Here is a 19,432-nt window from a genome sequence, read left to right on the forward strand (position 1 = left end):
AGTAGCTCTTCGCAGGGCAGCCTGGGGTTTTGTGCTGGAGTCTGTGGAGTTTCACTTGATCCCATGTCTTTCTGAATCTGAGTTGAGGCTGTTGTGTACTGTGAGCCATATCTGACACTGAATCATAGAATCCCTACAGTGTGGATTCAGCCCACACTGATCCTCTGAACAGCATCCCACCCAGACCCACACCTCTACCCAGCCCCCGTAACCCTGCATTTCCCCTGGTTAATTCACCTAGCCTGCACATCTTGGATGCTATATGGGCAATTTAGCATGGCCAGTCCACCTAACATCTTTGGACTGTGAGAGGAAACCGGAGCACCTGGAGGAAACCCACACAGACTCAGGGAGAACGTGCAAACTCCACACAGACAGTTGCCCAAGGGTGGAATCGAACCCCATTCCCTGGCGCTGTGAGGCAGCAGTGCTAACCACTGAGCCACTGTGCTGCCTTGCTTCCAACGCAAAAATTATTCTGAGTATCAAAACAAATGCTCAGTGCCCCTTATTTTTAATCCTTTTCTTGAACTAGTTTAAGAAATTAAAGGCTAACTTATTTTTCTCTCTACCACCGTTCTTTTGTGAATTAAATTGAGGCCCATTTAATATCTGATTTCTAACCCACAGCTCTTAAGTGCCAGGAGCCAAATCTACATTGTGTGAATTGTATCCATGTGCAAGTTGTAATGCTACAGTTTATGTAGGTTAGTGTTGCTGAGCAATCTCAACAAGAAAAATCAAACTTTGTATGTTTGGCGTGTCTTCTGATTTGCAAGCAACTTACCCTAATGCAAGACTGTGCTAATGCCATTCAGATCTTTTGGCCTTTAGAGGTGTTCAACCTGTACCTTAGAGAAATACGTGGAATAATTCTTTGCAATCCTTTTTAACATATGTTATGAGAAGGGCTGGAATAGAACAAAAGCAGGATCTACACTTTCAAAATTTAGATGGTCAGAATTGATGCAGCTCCAAAGTTCTGATCTTGTTGTGAAACTGTCAGATGTGAACAGGGTTTGTGCGTGCACTTGCTCTGGATCTGCTCTTTCCTTCATACACAATCAGCTGACCAGTATTTACGGTATGTTATCTCTGTCTTGAACAAAGAACCTCATTTTAAAAATTTTTTTTATTTATTCCCCAGGAGGGGGAAGGCAGCTTACAAGACTCCTGTCGCAGCTCAAAGGAGAGCAGGATCTCACGCTGCACAGAAACAACGTGGCAGCCAAGATTCCCTGGAGTCTCTGTACTTCACCCCACTGCCCAGCCGTAGCCAGTCCAAACTGGATACCAGCCTCAGCTCTCTCGGTGACCTGAGTCTGGACTCAGCCAAGAAAACCCGCTCTGGGCGGAGACGCACAACTCAAGTCATCAACATCCTGATGACAAAGGTATGCAAAGGAACCCCTTCTCTTGTGCAAGTGGTGTTTATGTAAGGGAATGTTTCATTCTAGATATAATCGTGTGCTTTTCATAGCTTTTTTTTTCTTTATTCATTCATGGGATGAGGGCGTCACTGGCTAAGCAGCATTTATTGCCCATCCCTAATTGCCCAGAGGGCAGTTAAGAGTCAGTCACATTGCTGTGGGTCTGGAGTCACATGTAGGCAGTTTCCTTCCCTAAAGGACATCAGTGAACCAGATGGGTTTTTCTGACAATCGACAATGGATTCACAGTCATCATTAGACTCTTAATTCCAGATATTTATTGAATTCAAATTCCACCATCTGCTGTGGCAGGATTCAAACCCATGTCCCAGAATACACTCTGGGTCTCCGGTTAACAGTCCAGTGACAATGCCATTAGGCCATTGCTTCCCTTGTGTATAAAAGATATAACCATATATGCTAAAAGAGCAGATCAGAGGTTAGGAATACTGCAGCAAGTAATTCACCTCCTGAATCCCCAAAGCCTGTTCCTAAGTCAGGAGTCTGGTGCAGTACTGTCCACTTGCCTGGATGAGTGCAGTTCCAACAACTTACAAGATGTTCAGATTCTTTGATGCTACAGTTAATACCACTTTGATGTCCAAGGCAGTCACTGTCACTTCTTTTGGGAATTCAGCTGTTGTTGTCCAGTTTTGAACTAAGGTTGTAATGAGCTCAGGATCTACGTGGCCTTGGCAGAACTCAAACTGACCATTGGTAAGTAGTATATTGCTAAACAAGCGATTGACATAATTAGTGGTTTGGGTTGTTGGGTGGTGTATGAGGAGAAAGACAGATAGGAAAGTGGAGTTCAGCCCACTACCAGATTATTGAATGATGAAACAGGCATTTTGGCCTGAATAGCCTCCTACTCCTTTGGTTTTATGAAAAATATTTTCTTTTTTTAAAAAGCGTCTAACATTTTTCTAATATACTGTGTAGCGTATTGGTAGCTGTTTGCCTTGGTGACAGTCCTCCTTTGTTGATCTCTGAGTGCAATCCTCTTGCCTGCCTCGCAGAAGGAGACAGTTGACCAAGAGGAAGCCAGCACTTCAAGCTCTTCAGTTCTGGGCACCCAGTCCTCCTCTTCTCAACCCAACCTCTTGGGCCGGCCTTCCCGGGGAGGTCGGAGGAATCGGCCCACCTCCGCCATCTCCCTTCCAATCATTGATCGCTCCATGTCCCAGGACTCGCTGGACAGCAGCAGTAATGCAGAGGACTTGGGAGCCGCTGCCCTAATGAACCTGCCAGGCTACCGGCCATCAACCAGGAGGTCCACCAGGCTGTCTGCATTCGGCAGTGTTGCCTCGGGTAGGTTCTTGGGGAAAGGGAATGGACACGTGTCATTTACTGTGGGACTAAGAAAGACGTTTTGCTCCAGGCAGTCTCACTCCTCAGATTAAGTGCTTTAAGTTTGGACCAAGGACGAGAGACTGTATTGCCGTAAAGGTAGTTACGGGAACCCAGAGAGTAACGTTAGAGGAATCAGGCCCCTGAATGTCCAGCAGATGCAAGATTCTTGCGAGCTATGAGAGTGGGAATGGGGCCTGCAGGTAGAATGAGTGAACTGACCACAACGCTGGTACAGGATAACTATTCAAATGGAAGGAGGAAATACGAATGTAGCAATTGTATAGAGCTAGATACTGTTCACTGCAGCTGTGAGCGGAAATACCAACGGCAGTGCTGCCTGTCCAGTGCAAGGGTTAAGGGCTTCATCTCGGAGCTGTTGAGAAACTTGCAATGGGAGCGAAAGAATCCAGTTGTTGCCATTCCCAAATAGTACCAATGACATTCTAGCACTAGAAAGGATGAAAGAATTTGACCACTTAATCAGAAATCGGAACGTCTAAAGCAATAATCCCAGGGTTACTACCTGAGCCAGAGCAAATTGGTGTAGGGTAAGTAAAGTTAAGGAGTTAAATGCATGGTTCAATTGATGTAGGAGGAAGAGGTTTCAATTCATGGGGCACTGACTCCAGTACTTGGGTAGAAAGAAGGGAGCTGTTCCACTGGGACAGGCTTCACTTGACCTGGCAAATTGAATAACAAGGGCTCTAAATTGATTAGAGAAGACGTGAGGGTTCAGGAAACTTGCAAAGCAAAAGAATTTTACCAAAATAAGTGAATTAATGGCACTGTTAGAGACCAATAGGATGATTTTATAATAGTGTGGAGACATAGTCACAAAGAGACCAAAGCTGGGAACTAAATATTCAGGTGTATGTGGACTTTTCAGAAGGCAGACACAGAATGGTGATGGAGTTTCTTTAAGAACCAGGTGGAATAAGCACAATAGCTAGACAGGATCTTGGATTGGAAGTTGTAGAATCCAAATTGGACGTAAGAAAGAACAAGGATAAGACAACACTAGTGGCAGTAGTCTTATAGGCTCCTAATTGTAGCTATATGGTGGGGCTGAGAATAAATCAGGACATAATGTAAAATAGGCAGTAATGGATGACTTTACTCTTCATGTAGATTTGGGAAAGTCAAATCGACCGAGGTAGTCATATGGAAGAATCGTAGTGTATTCAGGACCACTTCCTTGAACAGGGTATTCTGGATCAAACCAGGGATCAGGCTATATTGGATCTGATGATGTGTAAGAGGCAGGTTTAATAAATTATCTTGGGAGTAAAATATTCCTCAGGAACAGTGACTGTAACATGATAAAATTTAACATTCAGTTACAGAAACTTGGGTCGTTAACAACCGCACTAGACTTGAATAAGGGGTGTTTACAAAGGAATTAGGGCAGAGTTGATTGGAGTGGACTGTGAAATGAGTTCAGAAGAAAAATGCTTGATGAACAGTCAGACATTTGAATTGAATTGATTAAATTGAACATAGAACAGTACAGTACAGGCCCTTCGGCCCATGATGTTGTACTGACCTATTATCCTACTAAGATGGATCTACCCTGCATACCCTACATTTTACTATCCTCCATGTGCCTATCCAAAAGTCGCTTAAAAGTGTCAAAAGTATCTGACTCCACTACCACTGCTGGCAGTGCATTCCACTTGCCCACCACTGTCTGTGTGTAAAGAACCTACCTCTGACATCTCCCCTATACCTTCCTCCAGTCACATTAAAATTATGCCCCCTCGTAATAGTCATTTCCGCCTTGGGAAAAAGTCTCTAACTATCCACTCTATCTATGCCTCTCATCATCTTGTAAACCTCTATCATGTCACCTCTCATCCTTCTTCACTCCAATGAAAAAAGTCCTAGCTCCCTCAACCTTTCCTCATAACACCTGCCCTCCAGTACAGACAGCATCCTGGTAAACCCCCTCTGCACCCTCTCTAAAGCCTCTACATCTTTCCTATAATGAGAACTGAACACAGTATTCCAAGTGTGGTCGAACCAGAGTTTTATAGAGCTGCAGCATAACCTCACAGCTCTTAAAACTCAATTCCCCTGCTAATGAAAGCCAACACACCATACGCCTTCTTTACAACCCTATCAACTTGGGTCGCAACTTTGAGGGATCTGTGGTCATGGACCCCAAGATCCCTCTGTTCCTCCACACTGCCAACAATCCTGCCATTGACCCTGTATTATGCATTCAAATTCGACCTTCCAAAATGAATCACTTCACACTTTTCTGGGTTGAATTCCATCTGCCACTTTTTTGCCCAGCTCTGTATCCTGTCAATGCCCCATTGCAACCTACAACAGCCCTCCACGCTGTCCACAACTCAACCAACCTTCGTGTCATCGGCAAACTTACTAACCCACCCTTCCACTTCCTCATCCAAGTCATTTATAAAGATCACAAAGAGCAGAGGTCCCAGAACAGATCCCTGCGGCACGCCACTGGTCACCGAGCTCCAGGCTGAATACTTTCCATCTACTACCACCCTCTGTCTTCTCTTGGACACATTTATTGTCATATGTACTCACATGAGTGCAGTGAAAAGTTTACAAGTCATGACCGTCAGTGCCAGCTTAGGTACAAAGGTACCTTGGTACAGAATGTTAGATTTAAGAAATTCATGGCTTACAGCAGGGGTATACCCATTGAAGAAGAAGGATTGCAGGAAGAGGAAAAACCAACAGTGGTTAACTGAGGACATTAACGATAGTATCAGATTGAAAGAAAACATGCCAAAGATGAGAGAATTGTTTTTAAAACTTTCCCAATCAAAAGGTAACCAAAAAACGGGAGAAAATAAACTCAGTGCAAACTAGCAAGTAATGTAAAAAAGCAAAAGAATTTTTAAATTGTTTCAGAGCAAACACTGGCATGATGGGCCAATTAGACTTAATGGATATAAAAATTTGCCATTGGCTGCTGCAGGGTTGGTATCTATTTTTTGTTTTCACCTACAATTAGAAAGATGATGATGGAGAAGGGAGATGTGCGGTTATAGGCACTGCAATCTCACTGACCCAAATATCCTGAATTATCTTTTAAAGAAATAGTTTTACAGGCAATACACACCAGTATTTTACATGATGTTCACTTAATTTGATTTTTGGATTTTGTTAAGTAAATAGGTTGGAAGCTGAAAAATCGATTGAACAATTTTAGTTTTAAAACGAACACATTTTTGTTTGACTACAATCACAATTGTTACAACATAGAAGGATTTCATTCTGCCCATCATGTCTGTGCTGGCTCTCTAACAAGTATTATGACTTAATACCATTCACCTGTCTTTCCCCTTACCCTTGAACATTGGATGATTATTTAAATAGAAACATCACCCTCTTAAATACTTCAGTTGACTGTCCCCACTTCACTTCCAAGTGGTGCATTCCAGATCTGAACCATTCAGTGTGTAATTTTTTTTCCTCTTCCACACTTGTGACATTTGCAAGTCATCTTAACTCTGTAATGCCTTATTCTTGATCCTTTTACTAGCTGGAATAGATTTGCCTAATTCGATTTTGAAAATGTAAAAAGATTTTTAAAACTTAGTTCTCACCTCAGTCGCCTTCTTTTGCGGAGAATGATCCTATCCTTTCTGATCCATTCTCATTTCTGAAGTTTCTATTTCTGAAACTATTTTTTTAAATCTCCTCTGCACACACTCCAATGCATTCACATCATTCCAACTATGTCGTGCCCAGGATTGTAAATATTCCAGTTGAGAACTAACAATTGTCTTGTATAATTCAACATCATTGTCTTTTATCTTTTAAGCTGTGCCCCTATTCGTCAATCCCAGAATACTGCATGCTTTACTAACTGGTCTCTCCACCTGTCTGCTACCTTCAATGCTTTATGCACACATATACCCAGGTTCCCCTGCTCTTGCACACCCTTAAGTACTGTATATTCTACTTTGTATTGTCTGTCCATGTTCTCCCTTGCAAAGTGCATCAAAATCGCACTTGTGAGATAGAGAATGGAGTGTCTGGAGCAAAGGCAGAGAAGAGCGTTGAGATGCAGATCAATCATGATCTAATAAAATGGTGTTAAATAGCTCAAGGAATTTCTTGCTGCTGTTTCCTTCTAGGCAAATGCTCATGTCAGTCCTGTTCACCATCCTCCCCTCTGACAACATGAGACTGTTCAGTTTTAGGGATCATTAATGTAGCTACCCCAGCGAATCTTCATTCAGGACCCAGCTATGGTTTTTTCCGTGTAGATCAGATTATTTATCTCCACAAGCCAGGCAAGGTCTGGTTGGGATTTTTACATTTGCTTTTCCTCCCATTCCCCTTGAACAGGTTCAAGCAGTTTGTACCCTGGAAGCTGCCAGGATGAACCTGATCAGCTGGAAGACTGGAATCGGATTGCTGAACTGCAGCGACGGAATGGGGTGTGCCCCCCACATCTGAAGACATCGTATCCCTTGGAATCCAATGTAAGAAAGCATATTTACTTCATTCAAATTATCTTATGCTGTTCATCCTATTGAACACGGCAACCTATTGCCTATAAGGAGGCCATTCATCCTACTCAGCTTGTATTTCCCTGAAAGAACAGCAATGTTTTAAACCAGCATCCCCAGTTTTTGGTGCATAATCCTCAAGTTCCTTACCTTCCAACCTGTCTACCTCTCTCCTGTTAAATTTCAGCTTACCACCAACATTTCAGGTTGAACGCTCTATATGTTGGAGATAGCAACAACTGCAGATGCTGGAGTCGGATTCAGTACATTGTGGAGCTGGAGGAACACGGCAGGTCAGGCAGCATCAGAGGAGCAGCAAAGTAGATGTTTTGGGTCAGGACCCTTCATCAGGACTGGGGAGAGCAAAAGGAGCTGGGAGACAAATAGAGGGAGGAGGGCTGGGTCTGGGGGAATGTAGGTAGAATAGTGATAGGTGGATGCAGTGGAGTTCAGTGGGGATTGGTCAGTGGGAGGGATGGGGCAGATAAGTGGGAAAGAAGATGGACAGGTTGTGTCAGGTTAAGGAGGCAGGGATGAGAGGGAGGCATTGGACATGGGATGAGGCTGGGGAGGGGAGATTTTGGAACTAGAGGAACAACTCCTCATATTCCACCTTGGGAGCCTACAACCTGAAGGCCTGAATATGGAATTCACCAGTTTCAAAATCTCCCCATCCCTGACCTCATTCTATATCTAACCTTCCCTCTCATTCCCCACCTCCTTGTCCTGACTCAACCTGTCCATCTTCTTACCCACCTATCTGCATCCACCTATCACCATTCCACCTACCTTCCCCCAGCCCCACCCCTCCTCTCTCCTCCCTCTATTTATTTCAAAGCTCCCTTCCCCCTCCCCAGTCCTGATGAAAAGGTCCTAACCCAAAACGTCAACTTTCCTGCTCCTCTGATGTTACCTGGCCTGCTGTGTTCCTCCAGCTACACACTGTATTGACACGTTCTATATCTTGACAACAAAATGTCTTGTCTCCCCTCTTTTGCCAATGATCTGTCACCTCTAGTCATTGACCAACTGGTCAGAGGAAAGTAACTTTCTCTTGCTCCTTGATTAGATCCCCTCAGCATCTTGGCAACCTTATTCGTTTGTACTTTAAGATGATTATTGTCTTTTACTTCCAGTTCCGTGAGTTGGGTGGGTAGACTTGGCTAATGACTATCCAGATCTGTTTAATCTTGGAAGACATCACATCCTCACCATGCCTAGAATTTCCAATGAAGCCCTATCCAGCTGACAGAAATTTAGAGAAAGTAAGAACTGCAGATGCTGGAGTCAGAGATAACACATTGCGGAGCTGGAGGAACACAGCAGGCCAGGCAACATCTGCAGAGCAGGAAAGTTGATGTTTTGGGTCGGAACCCTTCAGAAAATTTCCTGACAGAAATCCAGATCAAGTCAGCTGGAAATCAGAAACCAGGAGTTGTGTCCCAGCTACTAGCAAAGGTTATGGAGTGGTGTGACTACCTACGGGATTGTTGGAGTTGAAATATGAGTCAGACAATTTCTGTTTAAATAGTGGAATAGGCTTTAAGGGGCTGAACAGCCTCCTTCCATTCTTCAGGGGAGAATCCCAGCAAAACTGACGGTGTGGTACCAGCTCAAATATAGAAATCATACATTGACCTAATTCAAGTAGAAGACTCATCACTACCTTCTAAGCGCAATTAGGAGTGAACAATAATAAACGCAGTTCTGTTCCTTTTAATTCTGTGTGTGCCTCTTGCAGCTCATCATCTCAAGGTTAATTAGCAGTCACTCCAGCTTGTAATGCCCTGGTCTGGATTAAAAAATGTCGGAGCAAGAAAATATTGAGGAAAAGAGCTGCTAGTAAGGCCAGCATTTATTGCCCAACCTTTGTTTCCTGTTGTTCGTTAAATACAACAGAATGGCTGCTTCATCCATTTCAGAGGGTAGATGAGCGTGAAGACTGCATCGGTTACACCAGATAAAGATAACAGATTTCCACGAATGTTGGAGCTCGACAGAAATTTGTTATACTTGATAGTGATCATAGAATTAACATATTGTTTCTAGATGTCTTAATTGAATTTTTATTCTCCAGAGTGAAAATGGGAGGTAGTGGTGTATGTGATTGGGCAATTAATTCAGAGGCATAGGCTATTACAAATGCAGCAGATATACCACCTACCCTTCTGCCTCCCCTCTCCCTCCTGTCCAAGGCCCAAACACTCCCTTTAGGTGAAGCAGCAATTTAAATGTACTACTTTCAATCTAGTCTACTGTATTTGCTGAGCACAATGTGGTCCCCTTTGTGTTGGGGCAACCAAACAGAAATTGGGTGCTGTCTTTGCAGAACACCTCCATTCAGTCCATAGTTGAGACTCCTGACTTCTGGTGGCCTGACTGATTCTCCACTTTGCTGTAATGCTGACATCCCTGTCCTCACCCTGCAGTGACATTTAGTGTAAGATTGAGGAGTGAAACTTCACCTTTCAACCAAGCACTAGGCTTTCAGACTAAACATTGATTTCAAACTCTGTCCCAAACTAGTTTCTCTTTCTTTGCTTGTTTTCTTTGTTCTTTCCTTTCAGTCAGTAGCTCACCAATTCTGATTGCTTTGGTTGTTTCTTTTCTCGCCCCATCACCACTCTCTTTGGTCTTGATAAGCTGAAACATTGACTCTCTTTCTCTACAAGGACGCTGCCCACCCTTTTGAGATTTTATTCCCCAGCATTTTCTGTTTTTATTTTAAATTTCCAGCATCTACAGTATTCCCCTTTTCAGCAGACCTCATGCTCTAGGGATATGGGTCCAGACCCCACCACAGCAGCTGGTGGAATTTAATGAATTGATAAAATCTTAAATGTATTTCCTGGTAATGATGGCCATGACAACTATCACCAATTGTTGTAATACCTTCTCTGGTTCATTAATGCCTCTTTAGGGAAGGAAACGTGCCCACTTTCCACAAGCATTCACTCCCGCCACCATCGACGCTCAGTAGCAGCAGTGTGTACTATCTACAAGATGCACTACAGAAATTCACCAAATATCCTCAGACAGCACCCTCCAAACCCACGACCACTCCCATCTAGAAGGACAAGGGCGTCAGACATATGGGAGCACCACCACTTCCAAGTTCCCCTCCAAGTTACTCACCAGCCTGACTTGGAAATATATCGCCGTTCCTTCACTTCACTGGGTCAAAATCCTGGAATTCCCTGCCTAATAGCATTGTGGGTCAACCCACAGCAGGAGGCATGCAGTGGTTCAAGAAGGCGACTCACCACCACCTTCTCAAGGGCAACTAGCGATGGGCAAGAAATGCTGGCCAGCCAGCGACGCACGCATCCCATAAATGAATAAGAAAAAAAAAATCTTACATGGTCATATATACATGTGACTCTAGATCCACAGCAATATAGTTGACTCTTAACTGCTTCTGAAATGGCGTAGCAAGCCACTCAGGTCAAGAACAATTAGGGATGGGGAGAAAGGCTGACTTTGCCAATGATAGCCAGATACCGTGAAAGAATAAAGAAAAAGATTGTTGTTGTCGGATTTATACTTATGTCATTTTATCTTAAAGCAGTCACCACAAATATCAGCAAAATCTTCAAACCATTTGGGGAGGTGGAGAGGTAATCCCCAAAGGCAGCTGTAGAATGCTTAAAGATGTGACTCCACTGCAAAGGCTTCTAAAAAGAAATTAACCATTTTTATCTCCTTTTTAAAAAAATTTCATTGTCCGCTCACCCTACCAGACTGCTACCAATGAATCGATGATCACCGAGGATGAGCTGAGACTCGGAGACCCGCAGGAGACTCTCCGAAGGGCCACCCTGCTACCTCAGCAGATAAAGGAGATGAGCACCGGCCGTCAGAAGAGGCTTTCCACTGACTCTCAGGGGCCCAACTGGAAAGGAGTCACCACTCGCCAGCGCAAGCGACTGTCAGAGGAGTCACACCAAGGATCAGGCACCCCAGAGGTAAGTAGGGGGTGAAGAGGCCAAGGGCTATAGCTCATGCACTTTGCTGAGCAAAGGCTCAAGTGGAGCATAAACACTATCTTAGATTTGTTGGACTGAATGGGCTGTCTTTCTGCTGTACATATTTGGAAAGGAAGAAGAATTTCAATTTATACAGTAGCTTTCAAAATCTTGAGATGTCCCAAAGCAGGTTGCCCTTGTCAGGGCCTTTTTCATGTGTGCAGTTTGTTGTAGGAAGCGTGGTAACTGACGTGCTCACAGAGAGACCTCTCAAATCTGTCAGCCCCTCGTTGCAAGAATACACTTTTTCCCCCCCTACTTTGAAGAACTCTGGAGATGGGTTGTGTAAAACATGGGGTCACAGATATAAGATGATAAAAAAAACACAATGGGAAATTCTGGAGAACCATCTTTACAGTGGTGAAGATATGAATTAAGAGCAGGAGTAGGCCACTTGGCCCTTTGAGCTTGTTACACCATTCAAGAAGATCATAACTCATGGTAACCATAATTTCATGTTCCTGTTTACTCCAAGTAACCTTTAAACCCCTTCATTATCAAGAGGCAGTTCTGTCTCAAAAAAAAATATTCAAGGCCTGTGCTTGCACTGTCTTTTGAGGAAGAAATTTCTCAAGATGCTGCCCTCTGTATGGGGTGATAAGTGTCTTTATTTCTGATTTTAAATGAGTGATCCCTTAGTTTCGAACAGCAACCCCTAATTCTGTATTCTTCTACAACAGGGCGTAGTTAAATTGCCAAGCATTTGTGGGGATGTTAAATAAATGCCTGCCGGAGAAGGGGAAAGAAGAATATGCTAATTGGAGAAATGATTCGGGGTGGGGTCGGGGAAGGTTTGTGTGGAGCATTAACTAACAACCTGGTTGGGCTGAATGGCGTGTTCCTGTACTGCATGTTGCATAATTCCAAGAGGGGAATGGAGTCTGAACATGCAGTCTGCTTAAATGAATGGTGGTTGTAGGCAGCGTGAATTTGTTATTGTAAAGCAATTGCTGTCTAAATATTTTTGCACTTAAATTTGTTTCCTCCTTTGCAGGCCAAGAAGCAACTGAGCTGTTTTCCTCGCCCCTTGACCCCAAAGGAAAAGGAGAAACATGCTCACTCCCTGTTTGACAGCCAGGCCAAGCGCCTGACTCTAAATAAGGCCAAGAACCAGGTGTGTTTCTCTATCTTTACAACACAACATTGGATTTTAGATCAGGCAAAAAGAAAAACCAGTATTTATAACTACTCCAGCAAAGCAGATAACCTGGCTATTATCTCATTCCTTTTTGTGGGAATTTGCTTTGCACAAATTGGCTACAATGGTTCCTGCATTACAATGGCGATTTGCTGTTACACACTCAGTCGAGACAAATAACTTTTCAAAGAAACGTGTTCTTCCTGTTATTAGCTGAAAGAATTATACCAAAAATTCAACATCTTAAATAAAAATAATTTCACCATTTCTACTAACTTATTAGTCATAGTGCTATATTTCATAAGCACCCATCCCATTAAACCTGAAAGTTTCAAAGTATACTTCCTGTTATACTTTTTATTTCCATCCAAGATTTCCCCTATTCTTAACAGGACCTTGAGGGTACTTGCCTTTTCCTGTGAACAAAACAAGGTATGTGACAGTTCTCAGGAATTCACTTTAAATCTCCTCTGCATTTCCATTATTCTCCAAGATATTAAATTTCTTAAAATCGTCCACTAGCATCAGTCTTTCAAATTTTCTTTCAACACCTCACAGTTGTAGACTGCCTGCTTAAGCATTCTTCTTTGTTGCTTTCTTGTTTATTGATTCCAAACCAGAAACCCCTCCAGTTCCTGACTGCCCTCGGCTTCTGGTTTCCCGGCTACTTTTACAATTTCTGACAGATTCTCGCTATTTCAGAGCTGACTGCCCACTTCCATGAAAAATCAAAACAAAAGTCCAAAATGAAACAAAAAAGCTTCTCTAACGCTATCTTCATAGCAAAATGGCACATCTGAGGTGTCCCAGATAGGCGTTTTAATCTAATTAGAAGCAGTTAAGAGTCTTGCTTTTAAAGTGGAGTTGAGGGTGTTTTTTTCTCTGAGAGAGTCAATAATCTGTGGAATTTCTCTTCTACAGAACACAGTGGAGGTTGACTCATTGAGTTTATTCATAGTTCAGTTACAGTTTTAATGAACAAGGGAATCCAGGGTTGTGAAGGACAGAGAGAACGTACAGTTGAGATGACGACAACCAGATTAACCATGGATTTATTCAATGGCAGAGCAGGTTTAAGGGGCTAAATGATCAACTGGTCTTCCTAAATCCTAATTCCCGAGTTTTGCCTTTGCTCTGAGAAACCATGTGAATGATTTGAATCCCTTAGTAAGACAGCTGTAGACATCTTATCTCCACAAGAAGCTGAGACAAGTAGCTTATTCTTTAAGTTTCCCTTTCCGACTCTGACCTTGTTAAATAAACACAGTCATAGTTATACAGCATGGAAACAGGCCTTTTGTTACAAAGGCTGCCCTTTGATTTTCAATCACTGTAGTTTTGATGACCAGCTTCTCAAACCAGGTATTTTCATTCATTTTATATTTAAAAATGTCAATTCCTAATCAAAAAGTTGTAGGCCTAAAATATACGAATCATAAAATCAGATATGCCCACACTGCACTTTAAAAATACATCATTGGCTGTCAAGTTTTAGGGTGTCTGAGGTTGTGAAAGGTGCCACAGGACTGCAGGCCTATTCAAGGTGTTTGTATATTCTGCAAACTTTATATATTTTGTTGAAATAAGGATTTAGACACAGCATGATTGTAAGATTTTTCCATCTGTATTTCCCATATTCCCTTTTATGGTGCTCGGATCTGCATTGTGACTGCCTCCTGTCTCAGAATATGGTTCTTCCAGATTTGATGTGGAGTTTTCCATTGTGCATTAATTTGCACACTTCACTATGTCACATTGAGAGAAGTATGTAGTGAAGCTAATTTGCCATTGTGTCAATCTTGATTTGAAAGCAGACAGATCTGACATAGAAAGGTCAGCTCCACAGCAGCTGAGTGGTTTGCAGGGCTGTTCAGAATGAGCCAGGTTGGTGTGGATCTGAAGTCATGTTTAGATCCATATTGGGTAAATACAGCAGCTTTCCTTCCTGAAAGACATTACTGAAAAGTATTACTGATAATGTGTTAATAGACTTCAAGTCAGTGGTGAGATAGAGGCCAAGACAACTTCCCTTTTGGATTGAGTTTGGATTGAGCCTTGCATTTCTCATCCCAGCAGTCTGGTGTCTTAACTGTATTTATCTTTAACAAAAACAAGTTGCTGGGTAAGCTCAGCAGATCTGGCAGCATCTGTGAAGAAAAAAATCAGTTAACATTTAGGGTCGGATGACCCTTCCTCAGAACTGTATTTATCTTTATATGCATTTGAAGACCGTTAATGTTCACCATCCGTTTCTCTGAAAGTTGATCACATTGTTATAATTTGTTACTAACAAGACATGAATGATCCAGATTTTCTTAGGTGTAATTTATTGCTGCTGGTCACGATGCCATGGGTCAGAATAATGGTTGGGTATTGTTGGAATTCTCTTCCCTCTTTTGGATATGGTACTTGAGTTTGGTGCATTTCAGTTAAATAAATAAACTGGAGAAGTTGGGGCTGTGTAATCCTTGGCAAAGAAAAGCTTGTGAGATTTGATGGAGGTATTCAAACTCATTAAGGTACATTAGATAATGAGGTGACAAGGTGTAGAGCTGGATGAACACAGCAGGCCAAGCAGTATCAGAGGAGTAAGAAAGCTGACATTTCCGGCCTAGAGCCTTCTTCAGAGAAGTAAGAATGATGAGTGGTTCGGAGGAGAAATTGTAGGGGGTGATGTTCCCATGTATCTGTTGACCCCGTCTTTCCAGCTGGAAGTGGTCACGAGTTTGGAATATGCTGTCAAATGGAGACACCAGGAGAAACATTTTTCTGTTGCAAGTGGTGAGGATCTGCAATACATTGCCTGAGTGTTTGGGAGAGTCTAATACAATCGTGGGGTTTGAGAGAAATTAATTATTATCTGAAAAAATAATGCAGGGTAACAGGGAAGGCAGGGAGTGCCATGAACTGCATTGCTCCTTCAGAAAGCCAACACAGCAACAATTGGGTGAATAGTGCTTCAGCCATTCTGTGTCTGTGAAATCCAGTTGTACTCTTCATAGTATGTCATCTTGTAGCATCAATTCCTTCACCTGTGCACTAAACTAAAACCTTACTGATTTTGCATTGCCAAAACTGACTTCCCTTGTTCTTTCTCGTTGGTGGTTGTCACATGGAGAGTTTTTGTTCATCCCTTCATGGCCACTTTCCATTGTTTCAGCTTCCCTTTGTTTCACTCTCTTTTGTCTTTTCTTGCACACTCCTTCCAGAATGATAGACGAAAATCGATATCTTACACCGTCTTGAACACACCTCGGAAGTTAGGCAACACCCTGCTGAGAGGCATCAACAAAAGGGCGACTCCCAGGAAAACCCCCAAGAAAACCCCAAAGAAATCGCCCAAGAAATCTCCAAAATCAAGTTCTAAAAAGGTAAATGGATGATTTAAAAGGCAGAGGCTCAAGAGAGAGAACTAGTGAGCTGTTTACTATGAGTTCCTAGACTCTGACCTGATCTTGCAGCTACACTCATATGATGAGTTCAGCACAGTTCCTGGTCAATGGTAACCCCCAGGATATTGACAGTGGGGGATTCGATGCTGGTGATGTTATGAGTGTCCAAAGGCCTTTCCACGGTGGGCACTATCACCATGGAAACATCCCTGTATGTGTAGGCAACAGTGTGAAGTAAGAGACCAGTCAGCTGCCTTTTAGTCCATCTGTGCTCACTGTACACCATCACTGTCAGACAGTGCAACCTCCTGTAGCACCATCCCCAGGAACTGGTGGTATCAGCCATTGAGCAGTGGGGAGGTCCCCCCCCACCCTTTTTGGGGCTAGTAATTACCCTGCAGCCAGCATTTAAACTTGGGTAAATCTACTCATTAATTGTTTGTTTTTCCCTGTGACTCAAACTCATTTTGTTTATTTCCATTTCTGTTTCAGGATGTTGGCAGACGCAAAGCATCCAGGAATGTGAAGATGTGAGTATCGTAAGGAGGGTGTTTGGCGAGATCCCTGAGCAGGAACCTAACCCGCCCAGGACTGGATGTTTGTGAAGACCCGTTATGCCCGGAGAACAACCGGACAAACTGCTGGCTTACTCTTTTATTTTTTTTAACAAAACAATTTGCCTTAAGAGTGATTAACGAAGTCAGACTCCACACCAGTCAACGTAGAGTACAGTAGTTGCAGGAGGGTGAGTTAACTGTTCACTCCTGCCTCCTAGTTTTGAATGCTCATGCCGGTTACTCGAGTATTAGGATTGCAGCTGAAACTTTCTATCGAACTATATTTCTTACGTCCTTTTGCAAGCCTTGCCTGTTGTAAATTTTCCAGTTGGTGCTTTTGAAGCAGTTTTCTCTTTCGATAAGGCCATACAGTGGCAGCCGATGTCGCCTCTCACTCTTGCAGAAAGCAGATTTGTGCATGTAACTTTATAAAGAATTGCTTCCAGGTTGAGACCTGACACCGTCAACAGGGTGGGGTGGAGTCAGGGACCAAGCCCACCCAACCTGTGGTGGACTTTACTCCTGCACACACACATACACACAGACACTCACCCCATCTCTCCTCACTCCCCCCACCCCCACCCCCACCCCCACCCCAAAAGCACTTTTTGAACCTTTGTCTGAATTGTTAAAAGCCCAGATGCCTTGCAGCCCCCAATCTGGCATTGGGTCTGATATTTGACACTCCCACTGTATGGCTTCATTTTCGAGCATCCCTGTAGCTAGTTAGGTTGTAGCTGTTGAGCGTTACGACTATACAGGAGACAAGGATTATGAAAATGGAGACTTGACCTGGTAACCTGTCTTAAAGAGGGAATGTGAGTAACTCTATCACTTGGGAATGTCTGAGGAGTGGCATTATTAATTCCTGACTTCCCTAATTCCTTTCTGGCTGTTTTATCATGTGGTTCTCTCTTTCTGTCTTCCTTCTACTTTCATTTTCAGTTGCCACTGTACTGCCAGTGACATTAGGAAGGAAATACCTAAACAGTTTCCTAGAGACCAGGCTGGCATTGTCACTGCTGACATTGAACAGTGTGATTTCAACCCCTGATGTCAGCGTGAGGTGTTTGTAACAAACACAGCACAGTAGAGACTTCTTATTGGGGAGGTTGCAATAGAGCAAAGAGGAGAGTTTGGAGAAGAAATTAGGGGGAGACCCTTACAGGGGTCTGCAATCTTTTTTTCTCATACCTCCGTATCTGTCCCCTTCCCACACAACCCTGTTCAGAATGAAAGTGTTACAAGTGCTAGCTTTTGTCTTGGGAGCTGGATTAAATCCTTTGGCTCCCTCACACTACCACTTATGTTTATCCAATGTTATCCCAATTAGCTACTTCATTTATTACTTTGAGTTTGAGGGAATAAATGTATTAATTGTTGATTTCCTGTCGGCCCCTCTAAACGAGCTTCAGATGCTGGGACTTGCTGATTGCAGGTTATTTTCTCTCTCTCCTCTTTTTCTCTGTATTGCCTGCCTGCGGGAGGGGCCCAGCACTCCCAGGGCTTCTGTCTGTAGAACACTAAGTTAATCCTGGCGTTGTTACAGACGTATCCTTTCAGGTCTTGGATCTAGCCTTGTACAGCCCTTGGCTCCTGTATACCGCTGTGCTAGATTATGTATATGTAGACATTATTAATCAGTGATTGCGTGTTTATTATGATCAGCCTGTTTTAAGCTATTGTAGGTTTTATGAAGTTGAAAATTGGACTCTAAAGACACAGCTAATTTCAGTCACCCTCACCACAGGGCACTGAGCTGGTAACGAAATCCTAATTGGTTCAGAGCAAAATTTATTTAATTTTTTCTGTGATGCCTGATTCCAGTCTGGGAAACACTTTAAATCCTTTTATTAGTAAACAAAACTGTTAAGAATCTGACCAGATCTGTCAGTGCTGGAGAAATACCGAGAGATTGTGCTCTTGTGAGAAATCTTGGTCCCAGATAAGTCCGATTGTTTTGAAGAGAGGCTGGAGAGAAACTTTAGAGTTGTGTGTGTGAGAATACAGACAATGCTGAGCACTGGGTTGAAAGGTGAGGCGAGTCATGCAGTGCATTGAAGTCAAAGCCACCAAGATTTACAAAGTGAATCTGCCCTTGCGACGGGTTCCATGGGGAGCGAACGTCAGTGACTCCTAGAATCCCAGCACCCACCCCTTGTGATCCCATGGTCACCACGGAAATGGACTTCTTAAAAACAAAAGTGTATACATTGGGTCCTCCAGCTGGTCGACCTCCCTGATCACAACCAGCTTTCAAAAAGCTCTGTCCATACATTGCACAGAGCATCCATGGAATGATAGTTTGGCAGTATGCACCATATGGGTGAAGGAGGGATTGTAGGTGGGCAACACTGAAGGATTCTGCACAAAATACACATTTGCCATTTCTCTCCCCTCCTACCGTTGGTCCAGAGATTCTCAGAATTTTCCTCCTGATTTATATTTCGTTGCTTCCCAGTGGCTCCTGTGCATCAACACCAGGCAGCACAAGCAAGAACTATCAAGCACTTGTACAGGTTTGCAGATCTGTCATGTTCAGGTAGTGATCCTCTGGGTATTTAGTATTTTGGGGTGTATGGAATGGAGGTAGATGGTCAGAGAAAAATTACCCAGTGGTCCCATTATCTGGCTGATCTGTCTGCAAACTGGGTTTATCGTGATTTGTCACTGACTGTCTGAAATGATATTCTATTTGCTCTCTCTAAAGCAGGCTTTAAAAATATTAATTTTTTATACGAGTTGTTTAGACTGTCTGTCTCTCTCTCTTGTGCAGTCCTTCTGAATGCACAGTGTAATCTTAAATGTTGTCTCCACTTAATAAAATAAATGTACCTGTTGCATACTTTTTTTGTAATTCTTGAAAGAAATGCAGCACTGACAAAGTGAACCTGTTCCAAGACAAACAGAAGATGGGTTTTATCTCTTCAAAAATTGTGAAGTGAGCTGGAATCTCCACTGTTTACCCCTGTGGGAGCAGGAGCTGATTAGCTAAGAAATGGAGAGTAAAAGGCCTGTAAATCCACAACACCTGTCAC

At 43.0% G+C, this 19,432-nt stretch overlaps 1 protein-coding gene across 1 annotated transcript in view; it reads left to right on the forward strand.

The window, feature by feature from the left end:
• Positions 1–19,239, forward strand: part of numa1 (nuclear mitotic apparatus protein 1) — a 56,412-nt gene extending 37,173 nt beyond the window's left edge. The window contains exons 17-23 of the mRNA XM_048597851.1: positions 1,148–1,394; positions 2,450–2,741; positions 7,119–7,255; positions 11,023–11,247; positions 12,302–12,421; positions 15,655–15,816; positions 16,330–19,239. Coding sequence (XP_048453808.1) covers positions 1,148–1,394; positions 2,450–2,741; positions 7,119–7,255; positions 11,023–11,247; positions 12,302–12,421; positions 15,655–15,816; positions 16,330–16,371 — 1,225 coding nt within the window. The 3' untranslated portion in view covers positions 16,372–19,239. The remainder of the gene's footprint in view (positions 1–1,147; positions 1,395–2,449; positions 2,742–7,118; positions 7,256–11,022; positions 11,248–12,301; positions 12,422–15,654; positions 15,817–16,329) is intronic.
• Positions 19,240–19,432: the final 193 nt, after the last annotated feature.

The sequence above is a fragment of the Rhincodon typus genome, chromosome 6 (genome assembly GCF_021869965.1).
Source record: "Rhincodon typus isolate 14 chromosome 6, sRhiTyp1.1, whole genome shotgun sequence".
Classification (NCBI taxonomy): domain Eukaryota; kingdom Metazoa; phylum Chordata; class Chondrichthyes; order Orectolobiformes; family Rhincodontidae; genus Rhincodon; species Rhincodon typus.